The 20,654-nt window shown below is 41.7% G+C and overlaps 1 protein-coding gene across 2 annotated transcripts in view; it reads left to right on the forward strand.

Moving 5' to 3' along the window:
- dock3 (dedicator of cytokinesis 3) overlaps nucleotides 1-20,654 on the forward strand; it is a 157,045-nt gene that overhangs the window by 98,567 nt on the left and 37,824 nt on the right. For both annotated transcript variants that reach the window (XM_027001845.2, XM_027001846.2), the window contains exons 8-14: nucleotides 438-479; nucleotides 1,053-1,207; nucleotides 9,360-9,441; nucleotides 9,703-9,763; nucleotides 10,398-10,545; nucleotides 14,241-14,329; nucleotides 16,432-16,557. In XM_027001845.2, coding sequence (XP_026857646.2) covers nucleotides 438-479; nucleotides 1,053-1,207; nucleotides 9,360-9,441; nucleotides 9,703-9,763; nucleotides 10,398-10,545; nucleotides 14,241-14,329; nucleotides 16,432-16,557 — 703 coding nt within the window. The remainder of the gene's footprint in view (nucleotides 1-437; nucleotides 480-1,052; nucleotides 1,208-9,359; nucleotides 9,442-9,702; nucleotides 9,764-10,397; nucleotides 10,546-14,240; nucleotides 14,330-16,431; nucleotides 16,558-20,654) is intronic.

Raw genomic sequence — 20,654 nt, forward strand, 5'->3', positions numbered from 1 at the left:
TTGCAAAATGCTTAGTTATGGCCAAATCTGTCTACTCATATATTACTTATATTCAATCCCCTTGCTTCAGTTATGATTTACAGTTTGTCATTTTAAACTAAATTATGATTTTATTTTCATGTATATTGTATATAATACATATATTGAAGGTATTTGCCATAAGTATTCTGTATCCAGGAAGAGTTTATTTGCACTTTGCTGTCAGAAGCCTGGTGGCCACTGTCATTTCCATGGCAGTATGTTTTACTCAGTTTGGTTTAGTAATATTCCTTCTACCCATTTGTGACACACCCAACAGTATAATGTTTCTCACCTACTAGATTCTAACCAGGTTGGACACGTATATCACTTTCAGGGATGTGTCTACTGATATACTTTCTCTCCACCCCTTCTCTCTCTCTCTCTCTCTCTCTCTCTTTCTCTATCTCTCTTTCCAGCATCTGTCCAGCAGGCACAGTGTCCAGCAGAGCACTTCCCAGGTATGAACATCACCTTTTACAATGCGTTTTCTTAACTGTGAAGAGCACTGGGACATTTGGTCCTTTGCATAGGTCACCGGTGACCTCCGGGCTGAAATCTGACAAGCTGTTGTGAAACCTGGATGAAATTCCTTGTTAGGAGTGGCGTGGTACACATGCTGTGATGTTCCACTTGTGTTCCGATTGTTCACTGTGTTGAGAAGTTTGTCTCAAGATCAGCTATGCTCAGCATGTGTCTAGTAAGGTTTATGCATATTCATAATTCAATAATTCAATAAATATTTCAATAAATATTTGATATATGTTCATGTGAAATATCCTGTTTCATGTACACTTTTTATGTTTATGTTTAATATAACTATCTTTTTACAAATACATAGATATACTATATCAATAGAGTACAGTGGTTTGTGTAATATGTGGTGATATATATATATATATATATATATATATATATATATATATATATATATATATATATATATATATATATATATATATATATCGGCTTTTGGTGATATATATATCAGCATTCTAATGCTACTAACTGTGATGATATGCCTTTGTTTCCAGGGGGACGGTGTGCGACAGCGTCATGGCGACATCTGTAGAGTACCTGTGCCACACCACCTTTTTGTCAATCTCAAGAGCTTCACTTACAACACCATTGGTGAAGACAGCGATATCTTTTTTTCTCTCTATGACCTCAGGGAGGGCAAGCATATAAGGTGAGGGGGTGCTCGGCAACATCAGCCTTCCCTTATTCCAGTGCTGACACATTTTCAGTGAGATGCCTAGTAAAAACATTGCAGATTATGTGGTTCTTTGTGTCTTTAATTATGTTTCCTTAAGATGAAAACACTCTGGATAGGAAATGCCTATGGAGCAATTCAATAAACGTCACAGGATAAAATTCTGGACATCATTAAATGGGGATAATAAAATCATATACTTCATTTGGCATGAGGTTTAGAATTTTATTCCTCTGATTTAGAGAAGAATGCTCTGCTTGAGAATAAGTTATATCAAAGTTGACATGGTAATTCATATTAAAATGATTAATACAATAAAGAATTCAAAGTAAATTAGTATATAAATCTGTGCAAGCCAAGTGGTAATTGGTGCTATGGTTAGCAACAGATGTCTCGGTGATGGGATATTTAACACAGGTGGGCTAACTGACTTTTTTCATAAATGATAAACAAATGACCACTTGTGTTATACTTCCAGGACCCATCTTATTGTGACAAATGTAAATGTGTACCATGTAACATGAATGTTTCCTATGTTTTCAGTGCATTTTTGAAAAATCTATTTGGTAAAATCTTTTTGATACTATATAATACAAGGAATCCACCATTCAGGTTTGTCTTCTTCACATGATGTAAGACCATTTCAAATCTGTAGTTTGAGGTGAATGTCTGAGTGCAGTGTAACTCAGATAGGAGTCTAGCATTGTTGGGAAACTGGCTCATCTGATTGGATTAAGATAATAAGGCAAATGAAAGATCCTGTGCACCTCTTTCATTTTCCCATGTGGGAAAACGTGCCACATTCTGTTTATCTCTCTTTTCAGGAAAGGGGGAACAGGGCTTAGAAACTTTGATGAGCCTGCAAATTTAGTATGAAATACGTTTTAATGAAGGAATTAGAGCATGTGGATTTTCAACTAGCTGAAGTAGCTAATATTTTTTATTATAAATTAATAGCTTTTTTTTGTCTATTGCTACTTCAGTATACAGTCATGGCCTGAGTGTTATTTTTTGGTTTGATTTGCAGTTAACTTGGACTTTTGCTTCTATGATAATAGTGCAGGACCATGGCCATTTTTTCATAGTGCAGTGACTGTCTGTGTTACTTACTTTACATGACTTGTAAGGCTAAGAACTGTGAGGTCCTGGTCTTTATCCTGTTATATCCTGATGTCTGTCAAGTCAGGCTTACCAAGTCAGGTTTGATTTCACTCTTGCTTTCCTTCTTTCTTTCACATTATATTGGTTCTTTCCCTCCTGGTGATCTGCTGGGTGAATTACACCCACCCTGTCTAACAGTGTTGTTAGTTATTCTCAAGATGATTTTACGACTTATAAATTCCAGGGATATGATTCCCTTAGAGACAACTAGACCTAAAATGACATCTTCCAAGCAGAGCTTGTCTAGCATCTTGGGAAAATTGTTGTCATATGCATGTTCACCAACAGAGACTTAGTTAACTCCAGCTGCTAAGGTGGTCATTATTTTCTGCCATGCTGGCAGAACTAGAAACACCCTTGCAGGAACCCCTGGTAACTGTCATGCAAAAAGGTCCATTCATGTCATGATGCATTATTCTCATTATTCTTATAAAGTATATTGCAGAGAGGTGTCTTTCATCACCTTAGTCTTTACAAGACAGAATGTTTTTAGTACTTTTCTTGACTTTTTCATATCTCTCTGACCAGAATGATTTAATATGGAAACTAAACAAACATATGTAAGACTGTCGATTCATGTTCCTGTTGGTGCTGATATATTACCATATTGTTTCCAGACTGGCTAAAAAGACCTTTACATGACCTGAGATCTGCCCATGAAATGCCCAGTTGTGTTTGTGCATGCAGTGTGTGTGTGTGTGTGTGTGTGTGTGTGTGTGTGTGTGTGTGTGTGTGTGTGTGTGTGTGTGTGTGCATGTGCGTTTGTGCGTGAGCTGATGTACAGTGTCCAGAAGGTGTATGTTATGTGACTGGCTGCTGGAGTTGTACAGTTACTAGAACTATAGTACATTCTCACTTACATCAACTAACTCTTGCTGAACAGGAATGTCATATTTGTAAGGATTTTCCTTACCAGTACATAGCCTTACTAGAACCAAAACTGTTTGGACCACCACATGGCCACAAATGGTAACTGGATGTCCCATGACTACAGACTGACAGAAACATATTGGTGGTGCATGTCTGTCAGGCCACAACAGGCCATGTATTTATCTCCTGAAACTGTTGAGAGTGTCTATCCACATGGAAGTAGGGCTTCAAGGACATTTGCACTCCTACTGGCACAGAAGACCTTTATCCTTCCTTGGGATGTGATGAAGGACCTCATTTAGTAGCTTAGTTGAAAGGATCCTGGCACAGGTGTTCCACTTTAACCTCATAAACAATATCTATTGCTGGAACCAGGTGTTGCAGATAAGAGACAGCTGGCAGTGGGAGGTAGTCTGAATGTACTGGGAACTCTTGGTCAGAGTTGCATGTCAGAGGCACATGCCAATTATCACTGGCAGTTGAAAATAAAGAGGCAGCTTCTTGTGAAAGACTCCTGAGTGGATCAGCAGCTCAATTTCAATCTTTTGTTTAGTTCCTTTATTGAAAAACCTACTCCGGAAAATTGCCCTCCTACATACACTTCTGGACAGGATGGTGCACCCATCAGAACACTGGAACATTTGAGAACAGGAACGTTCCCCTGTCTCACTAGATTTAGCAGCAAGGGATCCCCAGACTCTACTGGAGATAGATCACGAAACAGATGGACCCCGCTGGAGTGCAAACTTTACTGTAGCAGAGCTAAGCAAAATGAAACTTCAGGAAGAAGGGTCCTTGAAGGAAGAGTGAGGTCACCTTTTAGGTGGGCCACAGCATGCTGTGGGTTTAATGAATAGGTTCTTCTTTTCAGCTTGCCAAAAGACCCAAGAGCCACTATTTCACTCATCCCGGTGCTTAGGCAAGAGTGTTAGCTACCATCTGAGGATAATGTCAAGGATATTTTCTACCAGCATCTAAATGAGGTCCTTAATCACTTCCCAAAGAGAGAAAAAATCTTTCTCCTGGATGTCCTAAGTGCTAGAATAGGACAAAACAGATTAGAACTTTCCTACAGTTCAACGTAAATGGAATTAGAATTTTAACCCTGCATGGCAAGCATGATCTTATCATCACTCACATCCTGTTCCAGAATAAATTTAAAAAAGAAACAAAAAGATACTCCATGGATATCCCCCACAAGACTAGCATCAATGTGTCAGTTACCTGTGCTTAGTTACCCGTGCTATTGGCTGACTATTAACATTAGACTGGAGCAAACTTGAAGATGATACTATACTCTCTTTAACTCTTCCAGAAGACCAGGAAATGATAACAGCAGAAATGTTGATCCCTAGCTGAGAAATTAGCTCAAAAATGGACCTGAGCAAATTCCAGTTCTGTGAAGCAGCTGCCCAGTCCACTGGTTTTCAGAGCAGTGGAGATGACAACTCTGTCAGGAGATGACAGCTCTGTCACAATTCCTGCACAAAACACCCCCCCCCCCCTCAGAAACCCCGCATCCATGCCTCTATGGTGGTCATGGCAAGACTTGCATTAGAAAAAACTGCACTAATACAAATTCATCCTATGCACTCCAAGAAATGCATAACATTTACAGCTCTGTGATAATGGTGTGCTGATCTGGAAGATGTTCCGTCATCCCTTTGAGGTCAGCTGATGGTTGGATACTCCTGAAAACCAAAGCTTGACACGTTCAACTTATGGTGGACGTTTAGAAACCACCGCGGTGCCCCTGTCAAGCTGCTGGACTGGGAGCTTGAGGCCATCCCTCAACAGTGGGAGAGTGCAACTCTCACCACTGTCAATTTAAACATGATAAGTCTATCTGCAGAGATAGCTGTGCAGGCTTGTAAGTGAAACATCAGAATATCTTCTTCAGTAATCACAATGTGGCTTTAAAAACAGTACGCAGTATGGTAACATGATATCTATGGCATGATAGCTTGAGGAATGACTGTTGATCTCTCTGAAGTTTATGCTACTGCGAACAGGCAGATTCTATGGCACATTCTCCTGAAATGTGAATAGCAAGTAAACATGATTCAGTTTCCACATGTCAACATGATTCAGTTTCCACAATGGGATGACAAACATAAGCCTTGTGGCAACACCTTTTTTTGATGTGTTTCCAATTTCTTCATGGGAAGCTTGAGAACAGCTCTGAGGTCAGGGTGGATAATGGACCTGAGGGAAACCTTTTTAAGATCCAGAAGTTCCAGGCAAACAACAAAAGACTTGAGAGGGAGATTGTGTGGTGCATTCAGAAGTACTTGCTGTAGACCAGCTGTAAAAGTATTTAGGCCACAATCAATCAACATCTGCTGTGCTGAGTCGTGCTGATATTAGAATGCTAAAGGAGTGATTCCTGGGGAAATAATTTAGAGCTAACTTTACCATAGCCGATTCCTCGGAGGAGAACAAAAAAGTTTCTGAAGAACCATTTCTGGTTCGTAGGAAGACAGAACGTTTCTGAAGGGCCAATTAAAAACAGCCTTGAAGAGGTGCAGAATTAGATTGGAAAGAATGGAGAACAGAGCCACTGACTGTGCCTAGGAGCAGCTCCATTGTGATGATGAACATAGATGGCAGGAGGAGAGAAAAGGTTGCAGAATTGACTCCAGAGGAAAACAACTCTGACTGTCTCAGCTGCCCAGACTGTGCATCTTGATACAAAACTCAGAACGTACATCACACATCAGACTGTACATTCACCAATGAAATCTGTTAAGACAAAGAAGTGAAGAGATCGTAGGATAAAAGAAACCACCAGCAAGCACACGTGTGTGTGTGTGTGTGTGTGTGTGTGTGTGTTTGTATGCGAGAGGTTGTGTGTGTGTGTGTTTGTATGCGAGAGGCCGTGTGTGTGTGTGTGTGTGTGTGTGTGTGTGTTTGTATGTGAGAGGCCATGTGTGTGTGTGTGTGTGTGTGTGTGCATGTGTGTGTGTGCGTGTGTGTGTGTGTGTGTGTGTGTGTGTGTGTGTGTGTGTGTGTGTGTGTTTGTATGCGAGAGGCCATGTGTGTGAGAAGATGCTTGAGACCTGCAGTGACTCTTTTACTTACAAGATGATCTGTCTCATCATAGACACTCTGCCCTCATCTCCCTCTTTCTCTTAGGCCATATTAGTACAGACCTTTCCAGTGTGTATTCTTTGCTTTCTTTGGCCTCTACTGCTGTGTGGAAGAGGAAGGCAGATATTTGTGTTGTTGCTTTTACAACCCTCTAATCGTGGCAGAGTTTTGATAAATATGCTTACATGCTTTGTGTGTGCATGAGATAGTGGGTATGAATTACAATCGTGGTTATGAGTTACAACAAATAAAGCCCAACAGTTTAGAAAAATAGTTGGGAACTGCAATGCAGATTTTTGCAGCCTGTCTCTGCTGTTAATAAAATCACAATTTACATGATAGACATTTGGTATTACTAGCTCTCTGCTTTGTTCAGTGATTTAAAAACATACCGCATTGTAACATTATGTAAGCAACACCAAGAAGGTCCAGTACTAGCCAAGAGATTATTCACAGCACCCCCTTCTCTCTCACTCTTTTTCTCTCTCTCTCTCTTTCTCTCCCTCTCTCTCCCTCTCTCTTTGCCCACCCACTCATCAGAGATTTGACAGCCCAGCATTGGGCCAGCAAACCTCCCACTCAAAAGCTGTCCACCCTTCCTTTACCTCAGTGTGGCCCACAGGGTCAGCCCAAAATTAGGCATGCACAGATTGGACATTTATAAGCGATAAACCTGAGTGTATATTGGAGTGCCATGAAATGTGAGAAACTGTGTACTGGGCTCTTTCTGCAGAGTCAGTGCTGTATTCTTTCATTCTCATTCTCACATTCTGTGGTCCTGCAAACCTTTAGAAGTGGTGAGTGTTTCTCTATGTCATTCTCAAGCACAAGGATGCATGTGTTGTCATGCAAGACTTTAGAAGTAGCTGGTGTTTCTCTCTTTCACTCTCTCTCTCTCACTCTCTCTCTCTCTCTCTCTCTCTCTCTCTCTCTCACTCTCTCTCTCTCTCTCTCTCTCGCTCTCTCTCTCTCCTGCTTTCTTTCTTTCACATGCATGCTCACTAACATGCCATGCACGCAGATGCTCTATCTGTTTTCACTTCCTCCTATGACGCATACTGAAGTCAGTACGGGGTGCTTTCAGGCTGGTTGGGAGCTGTCCTTTCAGCACCACCCCTATTCTGCCAGCCAGTGGTCTGTCTATTTGGCGCTTCATCAGACCACTCCAATCCTCCCCCCACCTCCACCCCAATGCATTATCCACAGCAGCTGGCCTGGCTCTTTTTCGTTGGGCGGCCCGAACACTCCTGCCCCCATTCCCACGCAAGGCTCCTCTCGTGCTGTGGGCTTTGATGAAAGAAACGTCAGTGAAACATATGCTATTCATAACACTCCCTTTTTTGCGAGCGCAGTGTGGTGTTCAGAACAATAGCTCAAGTGGGTTTAGAATGGAACAAAGCCAGAAAAATAATACAGCTCGTGAAAACGGTGAAAGGTTTTAATGAGTACCTGTCACTGGTGCCAGAGGACAGTACTGTATCCTCTAGAGAAGACTGCTGCTGCTTTCCAGCCAGCTGATTGGGCATTCTTGGAAGGAACGGCCGTGAAATGAGTGAGTCACTTTGAATGGCGTCAACAGTGCATTCTCCCACACCAGGGCACAGACGCGAGCATGGGCAGACGCATGCAGAGCTGATAAGACTCCCCTCTTCCTTCCACACATTCATGCGTTGGCATCACAGTCATGTGCTGGTAATTTGGGAGACTTGTTTAAAAAAAAAAAAAAGGTTACTTTATAATGCTAAATGTAAATAATCTAAACAAAGAAACAAAGTCTTTCTCTGATGAAGCCATTTTGGCCTTCACAAGGTATGGATATTTCATTTTGTTTTCAGACTCTGCTACAATTCAGCTGCATGGACTTTTTATGTCTTATTGTGTACAAGTGACCTTTTGTCTTATCCAAAATATTTTATGGCATGCTTGAAACCTTTCTTTGTAAGCAAGAGATAAACCATTGCACCCTACAAAAGCAGTCATCTATATCAAAATTCTAACTCCACAGGAGAGGTACAGGCAGCAATCCAGATGGAAGTTCATTATTCCACTTTGCAGCAAACAATGAACCAGTAACCAGTACAAAAATAAAGAGAATATCTCAGATATTACACATACACTCTGCTACCCTTCCGACTTTTAAGCATAGTGCCCTGTTGATTTTTATTGCAGCATTTTTCTGATGATGAACCAGCTAAACATATCTGCACTCTTTACCTTCCAAGATTCTAGCATCACACTTGCTTGTTCTAGAGCCCTTTCCTAATAACCTCTCTCCCCTTTGGAGTTACTGGATGTAAGCGCAAGTGCCTTTTGTTCTTGATTGTAATGTATACTGCGTCGGCATGTAAAATTTTCAAGATCAGACACTGACAGATTTGCTTTGCTGTTAGCTGTTGTATCTGCATCTGTTGTATCTGTAAGCTGTACTATGTATTGTGTCTTCATTTAGTGTCTGCTTCTTTATTTCTTTCTGTGCCACAGCTTCAGTAAACTACATTCCCCTTCTTGGGATAGCCCCCGCAGGCTCTGCTAACCCCAGTGACCTTCCGGCACAAGGACTTGGGCTGAGATCCCGGCCCTGTTAGTACCCCGCTGGCGCCCCTGACTCCATTAGGCTGGATTCCCGCAGACGGGAAGCACACTCCTCTCCTCCTTTCTGATGCGATTAGAGCTGCCCATTCCTCCGTCCTTCCCCATCATCCGTCTGTCTCTCTAGCCCCGCTTGGCCAGACTCCCTGCAGGAGATTAGGGGAGAACGAGGGACATTAACCACCTGCCTCCCCTGTCTATCTTGTCTTGCTTCGTGAGAGCTGGGATTGAGTTAGATGCTTCCGGTGGGGCAGGGCGTCTTGGCTTTAATTAACGTTATGTAGGGAAGGTGTATTAAGGAGCAACAGGGTTCACTGAGTTGCTGTGTGATGAAGTTGCTAAGCTAATACTCCCACATAAGTATCTTATGCGTGCAATATGAGGGCTGCTGTAACAGCAGTTGTCTGTGTTGTTGCAGTGAGAAGTTCATGGTGAGACTCAACAAAAATGGTGGCCCAAAGAACCCAGAGAAAGTGGACCGGCTCTGCGCCCTGTTTACGGTAAAAGACCAATACCAAACCTGCACTTGGGATATAAATGTCCTTAAAAGAGTATATACTATCATGAACTTAACACCTGCTTTCACACCTGAAACTGTTTACGGCAGGCTAGAAAGTAAAAGTTCTGGTTCGTCCTGTGGATGTTACTGGAGCAATAATGATTTTTGCAGTACAGTGGTTGTGATTTCGAAGGATATGCTTGGTCAAAGAAGCATTTTTTTGCTCCAAGATACACATTGACCTCTCTCTGTATCTCTGTAGGACCTAAGCAATAAGGATATGAAGAGAGACCTGTACATTGTTGCTCAGGTCATCAGGATGGGTGAGTCCCCGTTGAATGTTTCCAGTGTGATTTGGCCCTGGTGAAGAAGAACTAATGCCTCTGTCCCTCCCCCTCTGTCTTCTCCCTTTGCTTTGAGCCAACCGCGCTCCAGTTTCCAAACGGCCCTGCACTTCACCTGCAACTCAAGCCCACTTATGTAACTGCTACACTGTCAGTTGTGGCTCAAAAAGATTGGAAAGGCACAGGACACTACAGAGTGTAGACAGTGCCCGTCAAATACAGGCATTTGTACATTTTGTACTTCTGCTGTACCTATACAGGATTCATGTTACTTTGTAGCTTTGATACAATGTTGTCATTATTTTAAGCAATTCATTTAAAAGCAAAAATATGCATGTTGCTCTGTATCCTGCCATAAATTACTAATTCAAATTAACCTGAGCACTGAACATTATTAACAAAGAGAGCTAAGCAAAAAGATTCGATTGCAGTTTGCTTTTCAGTTATCCCTGCCCAGAGTGCAGAAACTCAGACATGCTTTATTATGCAAAATCATATACCTGATTTCAGACTAATGTTCTACTCAGAAAGGTTTTAACACCCCACCCCACCCCCCGCCCTGTTGCTGAGGTCGCTCAGAGCTTATTCGATCATGTGGCTCTCCTGTCCGCAGGGAGGATGCTGTTGAATGACTCGAAGAAGGGGCCTCCCCAGGTGCACTACCGACGGCCCTACGGCTGTGCTGCGCTGGCCATGAGCGATGTGCTGCAGACCATCGCCGAGCTCAAGGAAGAGAAGGACTTCGTGCTCAAGGTTTACACGTGAGTGGTGGGCTGCGTAATCGCGCTGTTACTGTTAATTTGCCGCACGAACGCTGATCTTATGCTATGCTGGCCCATTAATGATTGATGACTGACACTCACCTGCATGTGTGGAAATGAGCTAGCACTGACAGACTGAGGGAGCTCAGAAATGGATCTTTGTTCAGGTTAGTTTCCTTCATTTTTTAAAAAATGGGTTTTTATATAAGGCAAACTCTTTTGTTTTAAGCCCTCATACAGAGGGCCCACACGCTTTTCATATGCTGACAACTGGAGGCTAACATAATGGCAAAATTTTCGTTTCTGCAGCTGCGGGGCATGTTTTGTTTGACTGTATACTGACTAAATGGAGAATTTCAGTGGTATGTTGTTTTGACAGTATCCTGTAGAGCAGAGGTTTATGTTTGCAGCACAGTTTCGGTGTGAAGGCCATGCATTAGGGCAGGAAAATGACTTTGAGCACTGCTGGTTTAACCTCCTGAGGCCCAGACTGTGTGATCATGTGCATTTTATTTTGCTATTTGTAACTACTAGTACCTGATAATACCGGGTTACTATATTCTGAGCAGTTTCTAGAACACAGGGTGATGTCTGTTTTCTGAACACTCACTAGAACACAGGGTGGTGTCTGTCTTCTGAACAATCACTATAACACAAGGTGTCTATCTGTTGAACACTGACTAAACACAGGGTGATGTCTGTTTTCTGAACACTCACTAGAACACAGGATGTCTATTTGCTGAAAAAACATTAGAACGCAGGGTGGTATCTGTGTTCTTGAACACTCAGGGTGTTGTCTGGTGTTCGTGTTCTGAACACTCACTAGAACACAAAGAGTCTATATTCCCTGTAGTGTAGAAAGTGCAGAAAGTCATGTTGAAGCTTTCAGACCCACCTGACTGAACGTGTGTTCGACATCACAGTCTTTCATTGCCTTTGAGCTCAGCAAAGCAGAGAAATCCAACTATGATGTTGCCTTGGGAACTGAGTAAAGGGAGAATAAATATGATGGAGACAGGGTGGGATGGTGGTGGGGAGTCAGATGTAACCTGCAACACTTCCTTGTGATACCCCAACAGTCACACTAACAGGTAATTGTGGCATGGAGCCGTGAGCTGACATTTCTGTGATTGTGGACAGAAAAAAAAGAGAGAGAGAGAGAGAGAGAGAGAGAGAGAGAGAGAGAGAGAGAGAGAGAGAGAGAGAGATTTCCCACCAGCTATTTTCCTCTTCACTCTTGAAAGAGTTTGGATATAATATAAGTATTTGACAATGTAAAGCATCAAACTTAGAGGTGCACCAACATTTTGTACCCAGCACAAAAAAATAAATAAATAATTGGGTTTGATTCTAATGCTAGATGTTCCAGTGCTGGTGGATTCACTTTGAAATACCTCTGGTAGGGTTTATGATGTCATTGAGTCTGGTGCTTAATTATGTCAGCAAAGTTACTGTATACCACAAACGGCTCAATAAAATTGTTATGGCCTATGTTTAGAACTTTTAGGGTTGCATCTTCTTGGATTAAAGTAGGTTAGCCAGGGAGTAATTTTCAGGCTCCATCCCCGTTAGCAGGCGTGATTATTTTTGAGAAATGTGCACGCTCCATGCCTCAATCCAACCTTCTTTCAACTCCGTGAAGCCCCACCAAAACCTCTTAAACCTTTATAAGGACTAGAACTGGTGAAGTGGCCCAATTTAAGTGTGAAGACAAAGATGAACTGTGAAGCTGTTCTGGGCTGTTTGGAAGCGCGTGACTGCGAGTGTGAGTATTGGGCACTCCCGTGCACTCTGTGACATGCTGGAGAGCATGGGTAAACCCCTCGCCCAGTGTGTACTTGGCGCACTTCCTAATTGCTGTGGCAGATCTGTGAGGTCACAGTGATGAGGAGTCGTGCTGAAATTAGAGACATAGAGGCGGGCAGGGAGATTCCCAGGAGTACAGAGTCCCTCTGTAAGGAAGCATCCTTACAGAGGGACTTATGACATTTTGCATGGCATCTAAGTAGCACATTCACCTAGGATGTGTAATACTTGCACAAGAATAACTAAATTACAAAAGACTCATTGCCATGCATTATACATTGGCATCACCAAAGTATGTGTAGCATCATTGTATAATGGAGTATATATTGAAGTGCAGGTATAAAAGAGATTGAATGAGAGAGAGATGGAGGAATAGTTACAGGGATGTGAGAATATTATTCAAGGACACCTAGTGGTGGAAGGTGTACACAGCTTCCTGCTTGATGAACCTTCAACTCCCTTTAAAAAGGCAGCATTTTCCACTCCAGTGGTCTAGTAAGCCAGCTGTGTATTGTAATACGGCTGCCATTCTTCATGTTTCATATTTGAAACCTCATTTGATAGACAGTAATGTAGAGATATATTGTTTTATTCAAATTCTACTTCTTGCCATTATCAACAAGATGCAAATGAGGTATGTAATTCATACGTTACATTTCCTTTAGCCACCACTACAGAAAAATGGATAGTCATGGTGACAGAAAGACAGTGACGGTTCCAGCATTTGGTGCGGCTATGGCACTTTCAATGTGCCTCGCTCTGTTTGTGTGTTAAATGGGTGTGCAATAGCGAGTGACAGACCTTGTCCGCCACCAAGTACTCTGTGAGAGAGTGGATCAGCCATGTGGATGTCCCCGCCAGATGGACTCAGCGGGAGGGGGGACCTCACAAGGCCCTGGCCCATGGCTAGCACGCTCCCTTCCATCCGCTCCCCGGGCCCTCCAGAGCCCGGCACCTCCTCAGTGCCAAGCCGCGAGGTCGACCTTAGCGCAACGCTCTGTCAGCCATCAGAGAAACTCCACCGCCTAGAGCCAGAGTGGGACAGACTTCCAAAAGCCTATGGCAGCCAGCACGTACTAACACTGCGGCATCATGTGATTATATGCAAGTGTCTCGCCACTCTGCTTTTACCATGGAATGTGCTAATTTCCCGTCACTGTGGAAAAAAAAAAGTTGGTGAATGTTTTGTCTATTTGGTTCCCCTTGAACAGTTTTCTTTAGTTCATAGTTTTCAGTTTTCTTTAGTTCAGTTTGGTTCAACTAAGTGTTTTCTGTTCATGAGCTACATAATGTGAGAACTCATGCTAAGTTGCAGTGGGCTTCATTGACATTTCGTTTGAAAGCATTTGTATTGAAAGCATAGGAACCCTGTGTGAAGCACTGTGTTTTCAACTCATGTTTTCAAGTTCCTTAGGTCTTGATACCAATTAGAGGTTTTATGCTGTAGATACAACCATTGTAACCTCAAGAAAGCACAAAAGATATGATATTAAGCCATAGAAAAGACCCACATATGAAACCATACATATGTTTATCAGTGAATCAAATTGGAGGCTGTCTCAAATGTTTAAATGTCCAAGACCCCATTTTCATTTTGTTTAACACCTGCACAGTATTGAAACATGTTATTTCCCATTAATCTTATGAGAATAGCTCTATTATTATAAGGGAAGGCCTACCTGCAGTAGACAGTCTCTATTTGAACGACTGTGCTTTTCGCTACTTCTGTGAGCACCAAGGTTGAGTGCACAGTCCATTATAATTCTAAAACTGGCTCAGAATAAACTCAGTCGCTATGGTGGTTTTCCACCCTCTTGCTCCACATCAACTCCACTGCCATTTTTCTCCCTATAATGGATCTCTCCTTTCATTCTTCTCATCCTATGTAGATGCAACAATGAGAACGAGTGGCACCAGATTCACGAGAATATCATCCGCAAGCCCAGCACCAAGTACACGGCTCCCAGCACCAACTATGGTTTGTCTTCTGCTTTCTAGCTCAATGGTAAAGGTACTTGACTAGTAATCAGAAGGTTGCCAGTTCAAATCCCACCACTGCCAAGTTGCTGCTGTTGAGCCCCTGAGCAAGGCACTTATTCCTTAAGTTGCTGTGGACAAAAGTTTCAGCCAAATGCTGTAAATGTAAAAAAAAAATCTAGTTCACTTATGTCCCCAGCTTCTTTGCGGAGGATAGGTCATTGATGACTTTTGTCAACTTTTCATGGACATGCAAAAACTGACAATATATTAGCATTATTAATTTGCATATCTTGGAGCATTTCAATAGGTTATGACATAATTGTTAAAGTGTTATAAAGTGCTATATAGTGCTATCCTCGATTGTTGAATTGACAGTGGAAGATTCCTGTAAGTGACCCCACTATGTCTTTTCCCTGGCATGAGTTAAGGTTGCTGCTTCTCGTTCAGTGTTGCCTTTGAGGGGCAACTGTATAAGGTATTGGCAGGTATTTGCAGAAGACTGATAGATGCCTCAGTTGAAGAATTCACCCTGCCACCATGCAGTTGCCCCTGTCTGGCTCCCAAACTGCAATGGGCCAGAGAAAGAAATTGGAAGTGTTACAACAGAATGTCATCATCCTCAAATCGTCTCCTTAAGAATGTGGAATCTTTTCAACTCAAAGAACATACACTGATTGCTCAAGTGTTTTTTTCTCCTTGGGTACTCTGCCAGACCAAGGGAGTAAGGCCATCAGAACTAGCATTGACACAGGATGTCATCACCTCCTTCAGTTGTATAATTTAGGAGTGAAAATTATACAGCCTTTTCCCAGAATGAGACCCCATAGGAAGATACATTCTCCCAAGTCTTGTCACCATTAACAACAACAAAAACAATAATATGTGCATTCTCATTTATAAAATCAGTTTAAAAGGAGAAAAGGAGAAAAGTCAAATGTTCTAGAATAATATGGATACAAGAACAATTTTAAGTGCTTAGCTATTTTGCTGGGACAGTTAACTAAGCTTGGCTAACAATGCATGGAAACTAATTATGCTAATCATAAGTACAGATGTTCATTCAGCAGCCACATTAGTATTGTTAGTTTGAACTGTTCCTTGAAAACAAATTGTTACCTTTCATTAAATGCCTAGTGATAAAATGGGAATCTGGCATTTGTAAATGTGATATTGCCCTCTGTTACTTGAAAATAAAAAAAGAAGAAATTCCTCAATATGATAAAAGGATGCATTCACTGCAACTTTAAACACAAGCATGCTCATTAAGGAATGCAAATAACTAATCAACAAATTCACCCATACAATCAGATGAGGCAAACTCACTTTCAACTGTACGCAATTCTAATTATTCTGCGCTCTTGTATAGCTGGTGATCTGTGGGCTCGAATCGGTCTCTGTGGACTTGAAACCAAGCTTTGTCTCAGCACTACGGGAGAGTTCCTGAACAGGAGGTTGCTCAGAGTTCTCTACTGGGAACTATGCAGAATGCATTAAACCTTAAAGGCCTGCAGTTAGATTACCTTGAGCACTTGGGGGTTTTAAATGATTGAAAGCAGTGCTTGGCTAGGAAGCGGAATGAGAATGTGCTTTGTAAATGAAATGCTCCCCACGTCCCCCTTTGGAGACAAACTCCATCTTCAGGTTTCAGGAACTTTTTGGGTGTCTCATAAAGAGGTGATGCTTTAATCTAACACCAAGGATGCTCACAAAAGAAGCGTTCCTGGAGTAGAACAATGGATGCCTGCATTTCACAGTTTGAACATTTAAAAAGTATTTTATAACCTATGAAAAGAATGTGGATTCATGTGTCAGGTTATATCTTAGGACTTTCAGGTGTTATAGATAGAAGAAGAATTGATATACGCTTAACATGATATACGCTGACATGCAGGTATATCACATTTTTGTTTTTTTACTATGGCCAGTTTTATAGTCGTGCAGGTTGTGCAAGAGAGCTGCATAAAGGTTTAGAAATCTCTAATAAGTGTTTAAAATGTTTGTGCTATAAACTGCAGCATGCCCATAGCCGAGCATGGCCTTAACCTCACTCCTCTACATTTTTTTGTCTACCTGTCCACCGTTTTCTGTCTGACTGGACAGGCCTGATCATTTCGCTGCAGCTGCTCAGAGGAGAGATGGAGCAGATCCGCCGGGAGAATCCCATGGTCTTCAATCGTACTGTCGCCATTACCCGCAAGCTGGGCTTCCCTGATGTCATCATGCCAGGTGAGCTTGTTAGCAGCCTGCTTACAGTTTGACCTAAATGAAAGCCGTAGAAGTGTCCGTTAACTGCACAGAAAGGCAGATAGTGTTTTTCTCCAGTTGAGAATGCGGCAACTGAGTTTTTTGTAGTGTTTCAGGAAGTACAGAGGAAATTAGATACTTTAATGCCTGAGAGACAGTGCTCAGTAATGGATATGGGATTACGGTTGAGCTGACTGTATACCTGTGGTATTATTATTATTCCTTTATAGCTTTCATACCACATTACCATAGGAATAGGCCCGCAGCCAGCCAATACTCCCCCATCGGTCCAAACCACACTCAAGACTCAAATCCCCAAGAGCCCTTGGGCCCCCCAACTGCCATTATGTCTCAGACATGCCTCCGTCATTCAAGCCTTACTCTGATTATTAACACAGCTCACCTGTGATCATTTAACCTGTGTGGATATAATTCTCACTGTCACTCAGTTAAGTTCTTTGTATTAGACTGTAGTGTCCTCGTCTGTAGTGTCGTCTGTAGTGTCCGTCATCTGCCTCTTGGTTTGAGGCCATTTCAAGGCTGCTGTTACAGTGGCTTGGTTCTTTTGTTTTTCTTTTGGTCATTGAGTAAAGATCTCATTTTGGGTTTGTGCTTCACCTGTGATTAATACACAATGACTCAGTAGCAAAGAGATGGTAATCAGTGAATGCCAAACACAGTAGTAAGTGCATTCTGACTTAAGTTCATTATAAACAATATGATGAAAATGAGTAACGTCTCAGGCATGTTATGCTTATCTGTTTATGTAAATTGGAGACTAGGCAGACTGAATAAATTGCAAAAGCAATGCACTCATGTCACTATCATTACTATAAAAGGTGCGAGAAACAGTGTGAATGTGAATTACCTCAGATCTCCAACTGCGTTAGATGTAGACGGACCAACAGAGAAGCCCTGTTAAAAACAGGGTGCCATCCTTGTGCCTCAGCAGGCATCTAGGGGGAAAGTGCTCCCATGCTATTTATAACGGGGATGTTATTTCTACAGTCGCGTACTCTCTGAGCTCTGACTCATTCCTTTCAGATTCACAGCACACCCTGCCACACACCCTGTCACAAATCACCAGTGTGAAAGTCCTCCTGACCCCATGTGGCCATGGGCTGTTTCATGCAAGGATGTCCCGCCCACCTGCACTTGCTGGTGGCAACCGGGGAGAGTCACGCCCAGTTGGAGTGGATCTGTGACAAGTGAGCTTGTCCTGGACCCCAAAATCACATAGTGTTAAGATCATCATAAATGAGAGAGAGTAGTGTGTGTTTAGTTTAACATACGCTGTACCATTTATAGATGATCTTTTACAGGGATGATTTACAGTGCTTTTGGAAAACCCAGTACTGATCAGTATTCTGCTTGGTGCCCATGTTCTTGAGATGGTCTTTGAATTTGACATGGCCTTCATAACAGCTGAAGAGACGGGTTTATCATCCCCACATACTGAGCCACCCAAGCTGGTTCAATTATAATCACAGGCAAGGGCCTGGTTCTTTAAATTCAGCATTTTCAAATGCCAATAAGTCGATAAGGGCCAAAGAGCTCTTGGCTCCATGCAGTAGTTAGGTATGCAATACTAAGAGAGGCAGAGAATCTATTAAACAAAAAAACCTAGGGGAACCCGTTATAATGTTATTGCAATTCGCAGCATTGACTTCCCTACTTTTCAAGATGGAAAACGGCACATAGCTGACTTGTGGTCCCAAATTGGGATCCTGTTTTCAGACTGAGAGCATCTTGTGTCAAACAATATTAGAATGCACCAAAAAAGGAGGATTTTGCAATCGGGCTGTTATGAATGTTGATTTGACCTAACAGGCTTTCTGTTTGTATTATTAGAATGTAGCTCAGGAAATATTTATTTCTGAATGCTGATTTTGCAAAAAGAAGTAGCTAAAGGACAAAGACACTTTGCCAGCTAACAGCAAATTCCACATTAAATTGCAGAGTGAATGGCCAGTATAATATGTATATCATATGGGTGTCATACATGGATAGGAAAAGATAGACGTTGAATCATGCTAGGTACAGGCATTTCTCCCTGTCAAATCCAGGTATATCTACATATCCTCTGCATAACTGTGATCGGAAATTTGATTTTGGTGTAGAATTGGAAAATTTTGTTTTGTTGTAGAATGGGACCATATATAGATTGAATAAAAAAGGACCTAGAACTGATCCCTGGGGCATTCCACATGTTACAGCTACCCTATGGGAAGGATAGGAGAATAGGCAGTGCTGTAGGCCTTACAGGCAGAATGTAGTCCTTACAGGCAGACCTCTGTCTCTCAGTAAGAACTGTATCTCTGACAGGATAAATGTAGGAGAGACAGACCAAACTATCAGCCCAGTGGGCAGAATGGTAGGTTTGACAGGAAGAACTGTATGTCTGTACCAAGCAGGATTCAACATCTACCTGTATTTGCCATTCAAAAATACACAAAAATTGTAATTTATTCATTGTACTAAAGTTTGTTTGCATTTATTTCTTAGTATTTATTTATGTGTTATATTTGCCAATAGACACTGGTACCTGAGAGTTTTGTACAGCACTGGATATGAATTATTTTATTGTTTATTGTTGTTTGAAGTTCTGATGTTGGATGTCAGATGTTTTGAGTTAACAGCAGTTGACTGGAATATAAAAGCCTGGGTTTGGTCCCTTCCTTTCTTGTATTCTGGTCTAAACGTGTTTTAGTATCTGATAATTTGTGCTGAATTTGCACATTTCCATCATGCTAGGTGTTTTTGCAAGCTGTTGGAAGCATCTGGACCTTTTTGGCAGAACAGACCATGTTGCTGAGTTCTCTGAATAGAGATCTTTGTATGGATTTTGATGTACCTGGATTGCCCTAAGCCAGTGGAGAGGGGAGTGTGATGCACTGCTCTGTAAACCATTAGAGAGATGCTCTAAACAGGGCGCAGTCCAATGAAACACCGTCACACGCGAGAAATCAGTCTGCTGGTGCCAGATAACATTTTTATTGGGGCCTGGGATGGTGGGATACTGTCAGTGGAGCAGACATGTGGATGGAGGCTTATTCAGCCCGTCGCTGTTTGCCACCTGTCTCAGGCCAGTGATTCTTAAAGGTGCTGTGGTCAGGCTTCCTTCCTTTTCATTGTTGATCCAGACTCTTTCCACTTGCCTCTCTGAATGTGCGCTTGTAAGTGGTTTTGAAGTGCTGTTTTCTTTTATGTTTGAAATTATCATCTGAAATGTGAACCACTCATTTGACTGGGTGCTGTACATTTTAGACAAAACACCAGGAAATCGTCTGGCAGAACGATCTTTAGTGTGCGAACAGCTAGTGTTTTTGCTGTTTTACGTAGGCCTTACAGTTGTGACTGACATTTTGTTTGCAACCGAAGCAGCAGTGTGGGAGGCTACATTTTGTTGAAAAGTGCTTTGAAGATGTTCAGATACAGAGTTCCGTAGCTTGTTTTTGAAGATGCAGATGAATCGTCAATTTGTGATAAAAATGCTCTTTGCTTAACAGAGACATGTGAAAATAGAAACTATTGTTTCTACTTCTATAACAATAATACCTTTACTGAAAGGGGAAGATGACTCTCGCTCTCTCACTATATATATATACTATATATATATATAAAATATATATATAGTGAGAGAGCAAGAGAGTCATCTTCCGCTTTCAGTAAAGGTATTATTGCTATAGAAGTAGAAACAATAGTTTCAATATTTTCTCTCTCTCTCTCTCTCTCTCTCTCTCTATATATATATATATATATATATATAGAGAGAGAGAGAGAGAGAGAGAGAGAGAGAGAGAGAGAGCGAGAGAGAAAGAGAGAGAGAGATGTCTCATTTATACAGACGCATTTTGCTATTTTGTTCGAAGGCAAACTGTCTTTAGATTTTACTTCAGACAAACTGTCTTTAGATTTTACTTCAGAATCAGTGGCATTAAGGAATACTATTTTTCAGGAGAAAAAAAAGCTGCAGGGAAAAAAAAGTTTTCCATCACTGTCATATTGAAGTTCTGTACCAAATTAGTTGCCATTGCTACTTCTTTTGCTAAAAGTCTAAAACAAATGTTTGTGAGATC

Source organism: Electrophorus electricus, chromosome 20, assembly GCF_013358815.1.
Source record: "Electrophorus electricus isolate fEleEle1 chromosome 20, fEleEle1.pri, whole genome shotgun sequence".
NCBI lineage: Eukaryota > Metazoa > Chordata > Actinopteri > Gymnotiformes > Gymnotidae > Electrophorus > Electrophorus electricus.